Below are 11,904 nucleotides of genomic sequence, written 5' to 3' on the forward strand. Positions count from 1 at the left end.
CTCGTGAGAAAAGTGAAGAAATGTGTTCTGATTCTGGAAATTAAAAATATAACTGGGCGTTTTTACCCTACGCGATCGCGACTAAGAGGACGCGTTCGCGGTGAAGAGAAACTGGGGGCATCGTGTTCGCGATGGGTGTGATGCGAACGGGAAGAAGAAGCTGGTGGGGGCCCTGGGATTGCCTTACGCGAACACGTAAAAAGGGGGCGCGAACCCAGTTGACGAAGGGTTGTAAGTACACGAACGCAGGGGCCTTTCCACGAACGCGAAGAAGGGAGAGTCCAAAGATATGTGAACGCGGGGTCGAGTCCGCGATCGCGAAGAAAGCAACAGCTGGGCAAAAATTGCAGAGAAATCTGCTATAATTCCTAAGTGTAAAACATCCCGGGACACCTCCGAAACACTCTCGAGCCCTCGGGGCTCCCAACCAATCACACACATTAACTCAACAACATCCTACGGACTTACTCGAGCGATCAAATCGCCAAAACAACATCAAAATCAATGAATCAAACCTCAAAATCATCATTTTTCATTCTAACTTCACAAACATCAAACTTTAGATATTTAAGTCCGAAACACGCCAAATGACGTTCGTTTTCGACCAAACTTTACAGAAAGCGCTTAACACATATTTAAGACTTGTACCGGGCGTCGGAACAAAAATACGAGCCCGATACCATAGTCTTTTAATAAATTTTCATTTCCATTTTCCTTAATAATTCCAGAAAAATAATTTCACGGAAAAATTCTTTTACTCGGGTTCTAGACCCCGGATTTCGACTCCGGGAACATGCCCGAGTCCATATTTTTCTACGGACCCTCCGGGTCCGTTTACCAAAAATGTTGACCGAAGTCAACTTTAATCATTTTAAAGCCACATTTTGAAATTTTTTTTTTCCACAGAATTTAACATATAATCTTTCTGGCTACGAGCCCGAACTGCGCACGCAAATCGAGGAAAGTAAAAATGAGGGTTTCAAGTCCTTGGAAGCGCGGAATGAATGAGGAAACAGGTGATGACCCCTTTGGGTCGTCACACACTGGTTGATCATTGTGGCCACCATCGTTATCTTCTTCCTATTATTTTGTACGCTATATTGCACAGGTTTATTTGGTATCCTGGTCCTAGCCTCATCACTACCTCGCCGGGGTTAGGCTAGGCACTTACCAGCACATGGGGTCGGTTGTGCTGATACTACACTCTGCACTCTTTTGTGCAGATCTAGGTATTGTTCGCTAGTAGCTGTGCGGATTCTTGTCGAGGAGACTCAAGGTTGCCCTATTGCTGCGTTCGCAGGCTTCGGAGTCACCTTCTTATTTTATATTCTCACTACTGTACTTATTCCCTTATGGTTGTGTTTAGAAATGGTAGAGAAAAACTCTATAGAGCTTATGACTTGTACTACCGGGTTTTGGGAATTATAATTTGTTTAGAGTAATTTAATTTAAAGTTAATAAATATCAATGTTATTTCAGTTAATGTTAGGCTTACCAAGTTTAGAGACTAGGTGCCATCACGACTTCTTTGGAGGGATTTTCGGGTCGTGAAAAAGCTTTTAAGTTTCCACTTTTGAGATGAGATTTAATTTGAAATTTTCAGGATTAGGGATTTTAGCTTAGAACTTCTTTTGATAACAAGAGTCGGTTCACACTCACAGATGTTCCCAATAACAAACTAGGGCAGAAAAATTTCTTTTGTTTTGTTTGTTTTATTGTAATCAGGCGCCCACCTGGAGAACAAAGGAAGACCGTTCTAGTTTCAAGGGAAGACAGTTAAAGATTTCAAGGGAAAGCAGTTTCAAAGGAAAGTAGTTCGAGTTTAACAATCAGGAGCCCACCTGGAGAACAAGGGAAAGCAGCCCAAGTTTCAAGAGGAAGACAATTCGAGTTTCAACAATTAGGCACCCACTTGGAGAACAAGGGAAAGCAGCTCAAGTTTCAGGGCAAAGCAGTTCGAGTTTCAGTAATTAGGCGCCCACCTGGAGAACAAGGGAAGACAGTTCAAGTTTCAAGGGAAAGCAGTTTCAAAGGAAGACAGCTCAAGTCCAGCAATCAGGCGCCCACCTGGAGAACAAGGGAAAGCAGCTCAAGTTTCAGGGGAAAGCAGTTCGAGTTTCAGCAATCAGGCGCCCACCTGGAGAACAAGGGAAGACAGTTCAAGTTGCAAGGGAAAGCAGTTCAAGTTTCGAAGGAAGACAGTTCAAGCATCGGCAGTCAGGCGCCCACCTGGAGAACAAGGGAAAGCAGTTCAAGTTTCGAAGGAAGACAGTTCAAGTTTTGGCAATCGGGCGCCCACCTGGAAAACAAGGGAATTCACTTCAGAATGCAATTCAAGTCAGCAACAAAAGAAGCTCACCTGGAGAGTACGAGTCAACAGCTCAAGATGCACCACAGAGCCGCAGAAACTGCAAGATCATGTTTGAAGATATGTAGATAGGATTCTTGTAATTCATAGATCATAGTTTGGTCTAGCTTCTTTTGTTTTGTCTTGGTGTAATAAGGAGTTCAGCAAGCAGTAGCAGCAGCAGCAACAGTGAAATCACAGCTTTCCGGTAGTCCCAGCTACAAAAACTTTCCGAACTACACTAACATGATTCCTTTATAGCCAAGGATATGTAGGCAACCTCAGAAGCAAGATTCGGTCAAATCTTTCAAAAAATGCTTCCCACGGAGTATTCAAACGGGCAAAAATCACTCGTATCCGCTCACTTTATCTTTGCACGAAAACTCTTCATGTTTCCGAGCAAAGAGGGGCAGCTGTGAGCACGTGATTTTTGCCTTATATGAATTACTCCTATAAAATCCAAGAAAATAGATTTTTTCCAATTATTTGCCATTTCATAGGATTTTTGTAGGATTTTATTAATTGTTTGCATTTTGTGCACGTTCAATTTCTATTAAAAATCATGAAAAATGCCAAAAATACCATGCATTGCACTTAGGTTTTATTTTTACATTTTTAGGTAATTAGTTAATTATTTGTTCCATTAAAAATGAAAATTACAAAAATGGACCATTTTACATTTTTACCTTTTAATTGCTAGATTATTGATTTTCTTTTTGATTTAGGATCAAAGAATTATTATATAATTTTTAGGAAATTGGTTAGTTTTACAATTTAAATTAATTTAGGATTTTAAAGTAAAGAAAAAAAAAGAAGAAGAAGAAAAAAAAAAGAGAAAAAGGGAATAAGGGTTTAATTAAAATGGGGTTTTAAACTCAGCAATTGGGCCATTTTAAAGTCAAAAACCCGTCAAAAAATATGACCCTAGACCCATCCCAATGCTGCATACCCGGTCCAGCCAGCCCCATCTAACAGAAACGACCCCGTTTCGCCTTGGCTTCATCTCAGCCGTTGGATCCTAGTGATCCTACGGTTCGCAACTAACCCTCCCATCAGTATAAGACTGTCTGAACCCACTCCCTAACCCCAGAAACACCCCTCACTTTCACCATCCTGTCTCCAATCCCAAACCCTAGCCGCCCTTAAATTCCCCCACCGTCTCCGCCATCGACCACCCGCCGGAAATCGCCCACGGCAGTGACGACATACCAAACACCAGCAATTTAACACCCCAGAACCCCCATCATCTCCTCGTTCCAAATCTCTAACTCGTTTCTTTCAAATCATCACCAAAAATCTCAAATTTCAAATCCGAGTTTCATTCCCAAAAACCCTAACTTCTCCAAATCAACCGAAAACTACATAATGCAACCTCCTCCTCCTCCTCTTCCCAAATATCCCTTTGGTTCCCCTCGAATCGCCCTTAATTCTGTCGAATCTTGAATCTAAGATTCCGAAAAAAAACCTAGCTTTCCTTTACTCTTTTCTCGGTCACTATTTGGAGTTTGTGAACCCAAACGCCCATTAGTTGATTGTTCTTGCTAAGAATAGCCAATTAATGGTTGTATAAGTTCACGAGTGTTTCGTTCAGGATAGTTCATCAACTGGCCCGGTCCAATACAGCCTTAGGCAATTCTTTTTCTTTTGTTGTTTTGTTTGTTTTCTTTCTTTCTGTTCTACTTTCTACTTTCTTTTCCCAACTTGTTTCTTCCTTTTAGCATATATGATCTAGATAAGTGACAATGTTCCCTTTAATTGGTATTGTCAACTTGTTCATAAAAACCATGCTGAACCTTGCAATTAGTTAAAGTTTGGTTTCGATTGCATATGATTTAGGTTGATTAAGGTTAATTTTTCTATTTGCATGATTGCTCTGTTTTTGTTTTCAATATTTTTGTATTTGTTCCTCTCTAGTATTCTCAGTCTTAGTTGCAATTTTTAGCTTAGTTTCAATCAGATTCCCAAATGCTAATTGATTAAGTTGTTTCGATTTTTTAATTAAGTAGTCTAATTTCTAGGGTTTCTTCATAGCTTTCTTTCGATTTTGGTTTGATAGTTGTTCAAGTGTCAGTTGTTTAAATTCAGTGCTTGCTTAGGTTAATTAAATGAGCTCTTACTAATTAGGCATATATCAGTGTTTAATTACATCTTTTGATTTTGGAACCTGAATTTTTTGAATTGCAAATCATTAGAAACCTGTAGGGTCTTAATTGAAATAAAAGGAACTTAGGGCAAAGCTGAAATAGTCAGTAATTGGAAGGGTAAAAATGAACTTTTACAAAGGCTAAAAATCATAAGTTTCTTGAGCCTGGGGCAGCTGTCCCTATTTGGTTAGCACAAAAATGCTGAGCCAATAAGGGACAGCCAGCTGTCCCAGGTGGTTAAAAGATGTCTTTTTCAGGCTGGGGAATATTTTCCTTTATTGGTTTTTCAGCACATAGCCTTTTAAGCCTATAAGTAGTGCCTTTCCCTTCATTCTCATGGACAGATTATAGAGCATCATTTTACTGCACAAAAGTTCTCTTTTCTTTTTTCTTAGAAGATCAGATTTCAAAAACTTTAGAAAACATCCAAACTTCTCATTTCTGATTTTTTTAACAATCTAAAAAAAATATGGTTTGAAATAGAGAATTTTTTCTTGGGTTCTTTAGCTTGAATTTCTGGTTTGAAAAGATGATTTGATTTGGTTCAAACTTCTGATTTATTTGGGCTGTTGTTGATGTTTGTTTGATTTCTGCTCCTTCAAGCTTCAACTGATATTCTTCGTTCACCTGCTTACTTGCTGGTTTATTGCTGTTTGTTCAAGGTACTATGCCTGGCCATTTTCATGTAAAGCTCTTATTTAAAATGATATGAAACTGAAGCTGCAAGAATTTATATGATAATGTACTCTCATGATTAACTTGTGATTGTGTTGATTGGATTTGATAGTAACTGGCTTACCTTGATATGCATTTGATTGGTTTTAGTTATGTGTGTTTGAAGTTTGAGAAATGATTCATCATATAACTTAGTCAATACATGAGTGTTTTTTGTGGCTTTATCTTGTAAAAATAGCTTTGCCTTATAGCCAAGTATTTAGGATAACAATGCTGATTATGAGTTGTTGGAGTGGTGTTTTTTTTCCTTCCTTCATCTGATGACTTTTCCTTCACTTAAAACCACTGTTTCTCTTTCTTTGACTGTTTGGCCATGAGCTGCAGCCTGCAGATTTGGCCACTGGTTAGCCAAATCGGCAGGTTCAAAAGCTGGAAAATAGAATTAAGCTGTTTCTGACAAAACGAGGCTGAGCTCTAATGGACAAATCATGTCCAAAAGGGGCAGAAATTCTTCATGATGTCGGTCAGGCAGATTTGTAATAGTTTAGCTCCTAATATGGTTAGTTTGTGTAATAAGTTTTAATGTAAGGCATTTGATTTTTAAAAGCTGTTTGGTTTACTTAAAGACTGTAATGCATTAGGATTTAATGTCATGTACTAAGACACATTAAGAATTTAATTATATGTTTTGATGTATTTTTCAAAATAGTAGTGGTGTAGTGGTGCTGGATTTTGAGTCCACTCAGCAGAACCAAAGGCTGCTCATCTGATGGAAAACGGGGCTGAATTTCTAGCCCAAGTGAAAGACTGGCCTCAGATGGTTTGGGCCTAGTCTATAGGCCCAGACTTTAAGTCAGTCCAGAAGCCTTTTGTCATGAATCATTTTATGTTTAATTGATTAATTTTCAATAACAGAATCATGTTTAGTCTTTAAATTCTATTCCTGTTTAAACGTGTAATCAATTGATGAATTAGAGCTATGTTGTATATCCTGATTTTATTTGAAAGCAGATTAATTTTTAATTGTTATAAATGTGTGAGTAGAGGTGGACAGCCCAGTTAGGAAACAAATAGTGACTGGGCCCGCCTCTTTCTGGTCCAATATGGGCCAGCTTTGTTCAAACAAGAATTCGGACCAGTAAGAGCTTGCTGGAGCTCTTTAGATTTTTCCTTGGGCCAAGTCTTAAGCCCAGATGCAGCTTCTTGCAAAGCTGAGCCCTTCCTAATTTAATCAAGTAATGAACGCCCTAGCTTAAATCCCTTTTCAAGAGAATTAATTTAAACTTAGCCCTTCTAATTAAGTGTAATTTTCCCCTAAAAAGCAAATAGTTGAGGTGTGCCATACCAAACAAAACCCATAACTCATGGCCCACATAAATTAGATTAAGAGTTAATATTAATAGTTGCTATAGTTAAATACTTTTCCTTTAAAAAAGAAAAGGTTTGAGGTGTGCCATCTATAAATTAGATCATCCATGGCCCTCACAAATATTATAACTTAGCTATTAAAAATGAATATTCGTAGAAAAGCCTTTAGGCGCGATTTAATCTACTATTATGATTGTGTACACGTTCGCGTGACATAATTACGATTATAAGAACAAAATCGGAGTATGCGTTCGCGCAACTTCGGCCAAACTTTCTTAGTAATAACAAAGCGTTATTAGTCGTGGACACGTTCGCGTGACATGATTTTTGACACGCCAAACAAATGGGTACACGTGCGCGTGACCCGTTTCAAGATAATTTCCTAATTAAAAAGGCAAATGCATATAGGTTCTAAAATAAGTAATTAAACAATTTGATTAAGCCAAGTATGATCAAAGTTACCATGATAAAACTACGGAACCCGAGAATGCCTAACACCTTCTCCCGGGTTAACAGAATTCCTTACCCGGATTTTTGTGTTTTGCAGATATTATAACAGAGTCAAATCTCCTCGATTCGGGATTCTAGACCGGTGACTTGAGACACCATAAACTATCCCAAGTGGCGACTCTGATCTTAATTAATAATCCCGTTTAAATTGTCACTTAAATTGGAAAAAACTCCCTTGTATACCCCTTTCGGGGTAGAAAAAGGAGGTGTGACAGGTCTCAAAAGGTTTTTCTGTTGGCCATATAGGGGACTGGTAGTGGAACGAATAGGTTCAAGGGAAACTGGAAGCCAAGAAACCATCATATTTGAAGCTAGTAGAGAGTATAGACGAGGGGCAGAAGAGGGCTAACATGGAGGTATATAACAAGGCTAGGAAGGAGGCAAAGTTGGCAGAAACTGTAGCTAAGACCGTGGTGTTTAGTCATTTATACGAAGAAATTGGGGATAAAGGCGGGGACAAGAAGTTCTACAGTCTGACAAAGGTGAGGGAGTGGATGGCGTGGGATGTGGACTAAGTGACGTGCATAAAAGATAAGGATGGCAGAGTTTTATTGGAGGTGGCACAGATTAGGCAGAGATGGCACTCTTACTTCCATAAACTCTTGAATGAAGATGGAGATAGGAGCATTGTGCTGGGAGAGTTGGAGTACCCGAAGTGACATTAAGATTTTGGGTACTGTAGACGCATACGAGTGGGGGAGGTTGTAGTGGCTATGCGCAGGATGAGTAGGGGTAGACCGACCGGGTCCGACGAGATCCCGGTAGAATTTCAAAAGAGCATGGGTAAGGCGGGCTTGGAATGACTTTCTAGGTTGTTTAGCATCATTTTTAGGATGAAGATGATGCTGAAGAGTGGAGGCAGAGTACGATCATTCCATTATACAAGAACAAGGGGGATCTCCAAAACTTCAACAACTATAGGGGTATCAAGTTGTTAACCCATACAACGAAAGTGCAGGAGAGGGTGATCGAAGAGAGGATGAGGAGGAGTGTGTCTATTTTCGAGAACCAGTTTGGTTTAATGCAATGACGGTTAACTACTGAGGCCATTCACATTGTGAGGAGATTGTTAGAGCAGTATAGGACAATGAATAAGGACTTGCATATGGTGTTCATTGACCTAGAGAAAGCCTACGACAAAGTCTCGAAAGAGGTTCTATGGAGATGTTAAGAGGCTAAAGCAGTGCATGTAGAGTATACTAGAGTAATTTAGGACATGTATGATGGAGCTAAGATACGGGTCTGGACAACAGGAGGAGACTCTAAATACTTTTTGATTAAGATGGGGTTGTATTAGGGATCAACACTTAGCCCATTCATGTTTTCCTTGGAAATGGATGCATTGACGCGACATATTCAAGGGGAGGTACCTTGGTGCTTGTTTTTTGCGGATGACATAAACCTGATTGATGAGACGCAAGGTGTTTTTAACAAGAGGCTGGAGGTCTGGAGACATACTCTAGAGTCTAAGGGTTTCAAGTTGAGCAGGACCAAGACAGAATACTTGGAGTGCAAGTTCAGCGCTGTTATCCAGGAGGCAGACGAGGATGTGAGGCTTGATATGCAAGTCATTCCCAGGAGAGAGAGACTTTCAAATATCTGGGATCTATAATTCAGAAGGATGGGGAGATTGATGAGGATGCCACACATCTTATCGGAGCAAGGTGGATGAAGTGGAGGCTCGTGTCTGGTTTCTTGTGTGATAAGAATGTGCCATTGAGACTTAAGGGTAAGTTCTACAAGGTAGTGGTTAGACCGACTATGTTGTATGGGGCAAAGTGTTGGCCAGTCAAGAACTCTCATGTCCAGCAGATGAAAGTAGCTATAATGAGGATGTTGATATAAATGTTTGGGCATACTAGGTTGGATAGAATTAGGAATGAAGTTATTCGGGAAAATGGGGGAGTGGCCCCCGTGGAGGAAAAGATACGTGTGAGGTGATGCTGAGATGGTTCAAGCATGTTAAGAGGAGAAACATAGATGCCCCAGTCAGGAGGTGTGAGAGGTTAGCCTTGGGGGGTAAGAGGAGGGGTTGAGGTAGGCAAAAAAAGTCTTGGGGAAAGGTGATCAGTCGGTACATGGCGCAACTTGAGCTAACCGAGGACATGACCCTGGATAGAAGGGTGTGGAGGTTGAAGATTAGGGTAGAAGGTTAGAAGATAGTCGTTTGTTTTCCTTTGTCTTTCCTAGTTTGATAGTATTAGTGTTAGTACGTTACCCTTTTATCCTTATTTTGCTATTATTGCATTACTTGTTCTGTTATTACTTGTCTTCGGTACTTCCATAGTTTGCTAGCAGTACTTCGTTCATATTCTCGTTTGCTACCTTGGATTTAGTTTTCTAAATATATTGTCTTGTTATTACTTGATATTGGTACTTCTTTCATATTCTCTGTTGCTATCTTTGATTTAGTTTTCTAATTATATTATCTTGCTATTACTTGCTATCAGGGCTTCTTTCACATTCTTTAGCCGAGGATTTATCGAAAACAGTCTCTCTTCCCTTTCAGGGTGAGGGTAAGGTTGCGTACATCCTATCCTCCCTAGACCCCACTTTTCGGATTACATTGGGTTGTTGTTGTTGTTAATTAAACACAACACGAAGCAACAACTACATACTCAGCTTCAGCAGTTGACAAAGCTACATAGTTTTGCTTTTTGACGGCCCAAGACACAAGACTTGAACCAAAAAAGTGTGCCATACCTGAAGTACTCTTTTTATCCACAAGAAAACCTTCATAATCAGCATATCGTACTAAATCAAAATTACTACCTTTTGGATACATTAGGCGAAAATCGGTTGTTCCTTTTAAGTATCTCAAGATCCTCTTGACTACCTTCAAGTAAGATTCCTTTGGATTTGCCTGAAATTTAGCACAAAGGCCTATACTGAAAACAATGTCAGGTTCACTAGCAGTGATATAACAAAGAGACAATCAGTCCCCTACACATTTTCTAATCAACAGATGAATCAGGTTCATCCAAATCCAATTTATGACTGTTGGAATAAGAGTGTCAATTTCATTCGATGTTTCTTCCTGGTTTTGTTGCTGAGGAATAGGTTCATGGACAAGTTCCCTCAAAGATTGAGGATTAGTTTCTCTCTAGTCAGTTCCCCCTGTCAGGTTGCTCTGCGTGGAAGGACCTGGTCCATCACATGGTCCTTCATGTGATACAGCTTCAGGCCAAACATCGGTTTCTCCATTTGAATTTCTTGTCAGCCCAATCTTGTTCTTTCCTCTCAGTAAGAATGTTAGTTTCATCAATGATAACATGCACATTTTTTTACACACATAGTTCCTTTATTGTATATCACATAGGCTTCACTATGTGAAAAATATTTCAAGAATACTCCCTCATCATTTCTGGGATCAAACTTTCCTAGGGAGTCTTTTTCATTATTATGAACAAAGCACTTGCATCCAAATGCCCTAAGATGTGATATATTTGGATTTCTCCCTTTAAGTAACTCATATGAAGTTTTCTCAATAAAAGGTCCATTCATGCATCTATTTACGATTTAGCATGCAGTGTTCACAACTTCTTCTCATAAGCTTTGAGGCAATTTGCTAGCAAGTAACATAGTCCTAGCCATTTCATACAAGTCCTATTCTTTCTTTTGACTAATTTATTTTGCTGTGGAGTTCTATGAGCAGAAAAATTATGATCTATTTGTTGTGCATTCTTCAACTCAATACCTAGTTGTTTATGAATTTTTCTAACAAATGAAGTGAACATGTCAAATGCTTCATCTTCAGATGTTAAAAATAGTTTTCAAGTAAATCTACAGTAATCTTCAACAAACACCATAACATATTTCTTACCACATCTGCTCACTGTCCTCATTGGTCCGCACAGATCCATATGGACCAGTTCCATATATCTGGTAGTACTCACCATTTTTTTACTTTTGAGAAAAAACTTTACATGCTTCCCCCTTACACAAGACTCACAAACTTTATCTTCCTTGAGCGTAATGTTAGGCAGCCATATCACCAAGTCCTTGGAGACAGTGAGTGCAAATCTTATTCTTAGAAAGTGTGAGGTACTTGCTTTTGAGATCCCATTTAGGTGCAGAGTTTCCAAATCCAAGTCCCCTTCTGTTTCTAATATGATCTTCTTGTAGCTATGAAAGTGCATCAGAGGACATGTTCCATTTACATATTCTATATAGTTGATGATTAACCTTAGTGAAGTCCCCTTTCAAAGCTCTTACTTGTTTATCCCTTTTATATAACCCAATTTCACCATTCCTAAATCTCCCTCTAGCGTGAGTCACGTGTCACTAGCTATTTCTTTACATGTTCCTAACTTCAATTTCAAATTTTCAGATCTAAGTTCTAAAACAGCTATATCAAGTGCATGAACCTGGTTCTTAATAATAGTTTTTTCTTTTTCAGTTTCACGAGCTCTAATTTCCATGTTTTTGCACTTTGCTTTTAAAAAGTTACTCTTTTGACAATTGTTCTTTTTCAGAATTTATATTATTAAATTCATCAATTAAAGTTAACAATAATTTTGATAGTCTATCTTTAGAAAGGAATTAAATTTTATCCTTTAGGTCTATAAAACTTATCTCATATTTTTTATCAGGTTCATCTTCAGACTCTTTAATTGCTATAAGAGCTCGCTCAGCATCATGATCATCATTAGTGACTTAGTGTCCTCATCTAAACTATTTTCCGAAGCAACAACCATCACTTTGGATGACCCTTTGTTGTAGTTCTTTTTATCATGAACTTGGTCTTTCTTCATGTTTCTTATTTTAGATCTCTCCTTTTTCTAATCGACTTTCCACATATGATAGTTCTTGATTATGTGATTCTTTTTTACCATATTTGAAGCATCTATAAGTCATATG

General features: G+C 38.8%; 1 protein-coding gene across 1 annotated transcript; it reads right to left on the minus strand.

Moving 5' to 3' along the window:
- Positions 1–9,631: 9,631 nt before the first annotated feature.
- LOC109214501 lies at positions 9,632–11,465 on the minus strand. Its single transcript, XM_019378426.1, has 4 exons — positions 11,323–11,465; positions 11,001–11,169; positions 10,868–10,926; positions 9,632–9,932 (listed from the first exon to the last, which is right to left on the minus strand). The coding sequence occupies exons 1-4, from the start codon at positions 11,463–11,465 to the stop codon at positions 9,632–9,634; spliced, it is 672 nt and encodes a 223-aa protein (XP_019233971.1).
- Between the last annotated feature and the right edge of the window lie 439 nt (positions 11,466–11,904).

The sequence above is a fragment of the Nicotiana attenuata genome, unplaced genomic scaffold (assembly GCF_001879085.1).
Source record: "Nicotiana attenuata strain UT unplaced genomic scaffold, NIATTr2, whole genome shotgun sequence".
Classification (NCBI taxonomy): Eukaryota; Viridiplantae; Streptophyta; class Magnoliopsida; order Solanales; family Solanaceae; genus Nicotiana; species Nicotiana attenuata.